Here is a 5,655-nt window from a genome sequence, read left to right on the forward strand (position 1 = left end):
AACTATCGCAGCGCCTTTTTTTTATAATGCAAACAGTATTTCGATCGAACTATTGTTTATTCGGAGATACACATATAATACGTATATACAACGTATAATACCAAAATATACGTACAATTTTTGTTATATGTGCATATAAATGCAACTTAGGTCTCACATGTCAGCAGATTTATACAGAGTGCAAGGTCTAAGCATTGGCAGGCTATCGAGCGGATCTTTCGCTACTTGAGTGGCACTTTACATCTTGGGTTGTTTTATCCGAATGGGGGAATCATTGCCACCAGATTTACATGCTTTTTCGCACTTAGATTGGGCTGGTTGTTTTGACACATGAGTGTCCACAAGTGCTTTCTATTTTATGCTCGACAACTCATGCATATCATGGTTGAGCAAGAAGCAACCTATTGTGGCCACTTCCAATTGTGAGGCTAAGTACAAGGCAGTCTTCACAGCTACGATTCAGTGTGTATGGCTCAGACGCCTTAAGGGCTGATTTGGGTGTTGGACAGGACATTGCCAACATCATCTACACTGACAGTCAGAGTGCATTGGCACTTGAGAGGAACCCAGTTTTTCATGCTCGCACAAAGCACACTGAGGTGCATTACCACTAAGTCAGGGAGAGGCTCTCATCAAGAGGGATTGACTGGGCTTATGTGCCACACATGACAACCTCGCATATCTTTTCACAAAGGCATTGTCTCGTGAGAAGTTCAAAGATTTTTGCAAAGCTTTGGGCTTACTCCCCTTTGTGGACTGATCATGTCCTCAGGGCATGCCACTTCCCTCTACTTTATGTGCTAGCTTTTCTTCACCGCATCACTCCCAGGGGGGGTTTGTTACCATATACATGTGGTAGTGATGTGTGTGAACACACTTAGGACCGTCGGGGCATTTTTTGCCTCACTAGGTGGTTTTTCCCCCCGTGCATTGTATATACGTCCATCACTCTAGGGCTATCTCATCGTCCCATTGCACACTAAGTAATACTACTCTCATGTGTGCCTTAAACTTCCTTCGTCTTCTCCAAGCTGTGTGCGTTTCCCTGCAACCCTATTTTCAACAACAAAACCAAGCAGTACACTTTATAGCACAACCCATAGAAGACTACAATTTATTCTTGCTTGACGAAAATCTACTCTATTTAAAAATTTTCTCAAAAGAATGAAATTGCCATCATAGATTTGCCAATATTAGAAATGGAGGTCACCTTATAAATGCTCACCAGAAATCACCTCAATCTAAGAAATTGAGCAAGAAGGGCGTTGATGATGCTATCTAGGTTGGCCAAGCCTACACTAATATCAATTGTTGGAAATACATATGCAGAATGTAGTTGAAGGTCAAGAATATAAAGCAAAAACTCAAGTACACAACACTAGAAGTACTATTACCGGGTGTGCTAATACAAAGAGAAAGCTTGCCCTAGAATGATGGGCACATACACAAACCCTAGAGAAAAAGTTATTAGTGAGGCAAAAAAGCATCCTAGAAGTCCCAAGTGTGCTCACACACATCACTACCATAATTTTGTGGCAATCTCAAAGTTGAAAGAAGTGGCTCAAGGCAAAGCCAAGGATATGTCTTGCAAATTGTGTGGCTTATGGCTTATTAGGAGAATAATACTGGTAATAGCTAGGATCTAAGAAGTTTAAATGTACCAATCTCTCTAGGGCTCTGATAAGTCTTGTTACATAAGGTGAATAGACTTATGAACATTCATGGTGAGAGAGGACGGTTCATTGTATGGCTTGGTGAGATGACTTAGATTGAGCAGCCACGCGCATGCACACACGCGCGCACGGACACACACACACACACACACACACACACAAACATAAATACATATTTCATCAATCCTAGGGGGGGACTCTAGTACTTGGTTCACAAGGTCACCATATGTATTATTCAAAGAGAATACCTTGACATCAAGATAACAAGCTATATTATATATTACATCAAACATGAATTGAGACAAATTAAGCTAGTATTGACTGAACCAGTCAACCATAAGCATTGTTGGTTCCTTTTGTAGGACTTCAAGAGAGAAGTGTGACACAAGTATCTTGTAGGTTTTAGCATGCCAAAATTTCAGTAGCATTAGCAAATCCAAAGGCATGCTTTAAGAAAGCTGAAGAATGGCATAAATGTACAAGTCAAGAAGGGTGTTAATGTACATGGGTCAACTCATCTTGGATCAAAAAGAATGGACAGTGCTGGGTTGAGAACATAGGTGATGCATGCAAACTCGAATGCAGAATCGCATGACATGAAATGTCGTGCGTACATGCAAGCCCCGAGGAATCATACATGCATTCACACATACAAGGGACATGTCTAGAGATGTATGTATGTAAGAGCCTTTGTGCTGCATGTGGCAAGCAATCCATAGTCACACATGTGCATTTGTTGATGTAGTGAGAATATCCTCATCTAGCATGATGATGCACCATGGCACAATATTGTGCTTCCTGTATGTGTTATGCACATGCAAAACTTCTCAGTGAGAAAAGATGGGAGGAATGGTAACCTCACATGCGGCAGAAGATGAGAGAGGGAGTAAAAGCAATACACAAGGAACACTAAATCATGTATATGGGTTTCTTGCTCATCCAAAATGTGTGAGCACTTGGAAGGTCATGGAACAGGCAGAAGTTGGGAATAATGAGCAAGCTGGTCCATCCATTCAGGCGGCCATGTCGTAGACAAGAGGGGCAGATCACCAGAGAGAGCTTGAGAAAGAGCACTAGCAAGGGCGGTTGAGGAGAAGCCTCCAAAAGGCTGGCAAAAATCACATCCATCCTCCTCTTCCTCATCACTCTTAAAAACCTCTCCATCAGATGAGTACTCTGTTGAGCTTTCGACCGCATGCCTTGTACTCACCGGTATGCTTGCACACTCTCTTCCTTTGTAGCCTTTCCCTTTGCTCTCCTCTCTCAAAGTAGCACCTTCCTCATTATCTTCCCCTCTTTCTACGGACATACCCCTCAACTTTGATCCATGTCCACCACTTCTCATGAGCTCCAACTGCCCATCACCCGCATGGTCTGACTCTCCGCATAACTCCATCTCATTTTGCTTCTCTGTTTCCTCTTGGGATATGGAAGACAAAAGCTTTGTGTATGCCTTGTGGATAAGCTGTGAGAGACGAAGCGCCGAGGCCCGAGCTTCCTCCTTCACAGTTGCTAGATCCCTTTGATCATGGACACCCGCAAACTCACGCGTTTCTACAAACTGTGCTGCCTTGTCAGCCCTGTGCTTGAGAGAGATAAGCAGATAGGCTCTCTCTACATCCTCCATGGAGCAGTTTCTGGGCATGTCCAGAATAGTGTGAGCATCAAGAGCACTTCCCGAGCTCAAGCGGTGTCTTGTTGATATTATCTTGCTGTTGATGTACTCCAAACCTCCTGCAAAATCAATGTGGGATATATGTGGCTGCCATATAGTTGAAGTGCATGCCGGCGTCGCCGCACTGCCAAGCTCCGGCAGCATCGATTGATAGCGCAAAGACGCTTCGTAGATGATTTTCAGCTGCTGCAAATCTAGCATGCAATCTGAATAGCATCTCACCATCTCGTAAAGTGATGCGCGAACACTAAGTGCTTGTATGGAGCTATAAGGACTCATTATGAGACATCTGTTGCAATCCGAGATTGCATCGACAACACGCCCTGTAGCTTGATAAGCAATGGCGCGGTGAAGATAGCAATCAGCAGTGAATCCTTGCGGGGTATTACCTTTGCGACCATCGATGATTTTGGAGAAATGCCGAGCTGATTCTGCGTAGAGACCTGCTTCAAGAGCTGCCATTGCAGCAGCTCGCCTTCTGAGAAGGAACTTGACATTGCTCAGCAAATGCACTACTAGCTCAGATTCTGCCAGAGATGCACTTCGCGTAGCGGTACTGCGGATGCTGGCATCCGAGCAGAAGTTGTCTTCGCGCATGCCATTGCTTCTCTTGCGCGAGATGTCTGATGCACTTCTTTTGCCTTTTTGCAAAAGAACCATGGCATCCTCTAGCATGCCCAAGTGGAAACAAGCTTGACCCAGTACTGGGTATCTCCATTGCTGCTGCCTCTCTGCCTTTTTGATGGATAGGTGAGATGAGGAGAGGGACGCAGATAGCGACATCGAAAGCTTGTGACTGAGCTTGGATATCAAGACACAATGCTTGAAAGGGGATAGGAGGAAGATATCATCTTTGCTATTACCTGAGGATTCCGATAGAAGCCGAGCCTTCTCCTTAGAGGAGGTTGAAGTGGGGCTATCGGGCAGACCAGCCGGCATGGCACCCAGGCCGGCAAGTGTATGTTGTGAAGAAAAGGAAGGAGATGACGATGAGGACGGACTTGGAGAGACTGCTTGGACGCTTGGCACATAGTCATGCAGCATGTCTACCACATCTTTGAATCTTTTCAAGTAGAGAAGAACCCGAGCTTTGAGTTCCAAGGCAGTCTCCCAATCTGGACGGAGCTCCAACGCACACTCTAAAGGCGTCAATGCGGCCTCCACCTCGTCCCTCTTTCGCATTGATATGAGCTGCTTTGCCTTGTCCAATTGCCTCTCTGCAGACTACAGTTAAAAAAAGACACCAAACATTAAGAAAAGCTCCAAGAATTATCGATTGCATTGACAATAAAAGTGCCTGCTTGATTTGATCGATGCGCACTTTGGCATCAAAATACATATTGCACAAGCTCATGTGTAGCAATGCAATTGCCTTCTTAGCATTTCCTTTCTTTCTTGTGCTTAGGGAGATGGAGAGAATTTTAGGAACGCATACCTGGAGAGAGCTGAAGCAGCAGGAGAGTCGGAACGCAGCGGTACGAGAGGAAGACATGGTACGATGTAGTCGAGGAGTGGGGGAGAAGTGGGTGTGAGTGTGCAATTGAGGTGAACATCAAAGTGGAGAAGGAGCAATGCAGAGATATTGTGTATGTGTGCACTGATTTGGTGGGGGGGGGGGGAACACGGATATAGAGAGAAAAGGTTGATGAGCATGTAGGGGGGATTCAGGAAAAGGGAGGGGGGCGGGAGGGAAGGCTGGGTTTTGTTTTGGTGTGCAGGGCAGGGCACGGGCGTATACGTAGCAAGAGCAGTAAAAAACTACAGCTAGCTTTTTTTTCCTGGTGACGATGATCAGCATCATGTGCATGTCCATGCTCTCCTCTCTCTCTCTCTCTCTCTCTCTCTCTCTCTCTCCCTCCCTCATATATCATCATCACATGCCATCCTCTGCCCTGCCCCTGCCAGCTGTCTCTGATTACCCCTCATTAACCTCCCCCCTTCTCCCCCCCCCAAATTATACACAAGAAGTTTTGGGCAAATTCTCACAAAATTACCTGAACATCATGAGCTTGTGTGAGGGAGGCTAGGCGCAAGGGACCGCCGGCCCGGTGGTCCCCTGCCCCCAATCGTACCTAGCTAGCTATGCGGTGCCTCTCGAGCCCACCGGCCCAGCGGTCCCCTGTCCCCAATCTTACCTAGCTAGGTGTGCGGTGCATCTCAAGGAGAAGCTCATGATGTTATGCATTGTTTGAAAGACATGGAAAAAAACTCTGTTTTCCTACATGTGAAAAGTTCTAAATCTTCTTGTGAAATGGATAACTAGCATTTTTATTTTTCCTCTAAAAATCCCAAGCCCAAGGGCACTTT

The 5,655-nt window shown here is 45.5% G+C and overlaps 1 protein-coding gene across 1 annotated transcript; it reads right to left on the bottom strand.

The window, feature by feature from the left end:
• Positions 1-1,928: 1,928 nt before the first annotated feature.
• Positions 1,929-4,991, bottom strand: LOC147455839 (uncharacterized). Its single transcript, XM_086514493.1, has 2 exons — positions 4,784-4,991; positions 1,929-4,572 (listed from the first exon to the last, which is right to left on the bottom strand). Exons 1-2 carry the CDS (start codon positions 4,838-4,840, stop codon positions 2,638-2,640), a joined length of 1,992 nt encoding a protein of 663 aa, XP_086370619.1. The 5' UTR covers positions 4,841-4,991; the 3' UTR covers positions 1,929-2,637.
• Positions 4,992-5,655: the final 664 nt, after the last annotated feature.

This window comes from Adiantum capillus-veneris, chromosome 6, assembly GCF_014529385.1.
Source record: "Adiantum capillus-veneris isolate H3 chromosome 6, ASM1452938v2, whole genome shotgun sequence".
NCBI lineage: Eukaryota > Viridiplantae > Streptophyta > Polypodiopsida > Polypodiales > Pteridaceae > Adiantum > Adiantum capillus-veneris.

Excerpts from the sequence above, each read along its gene's own strand:
- LOC147455839 (XM_086514493.1), bottom strand. The coding sequence starts at position 4,840 with ATGTCTTCCTCTCGTACCGCTGCGTTCCGACTCTCCTGCTGCTTCAGC. Across the intron at positions 4,573-4,783 it reads GCTGCTTCAGCTCTCTCCAG|TCTGCAGAGAGGCAATTGGA; the intron begins GTATGCGTTCCT and ends TTTTAACTGTAG.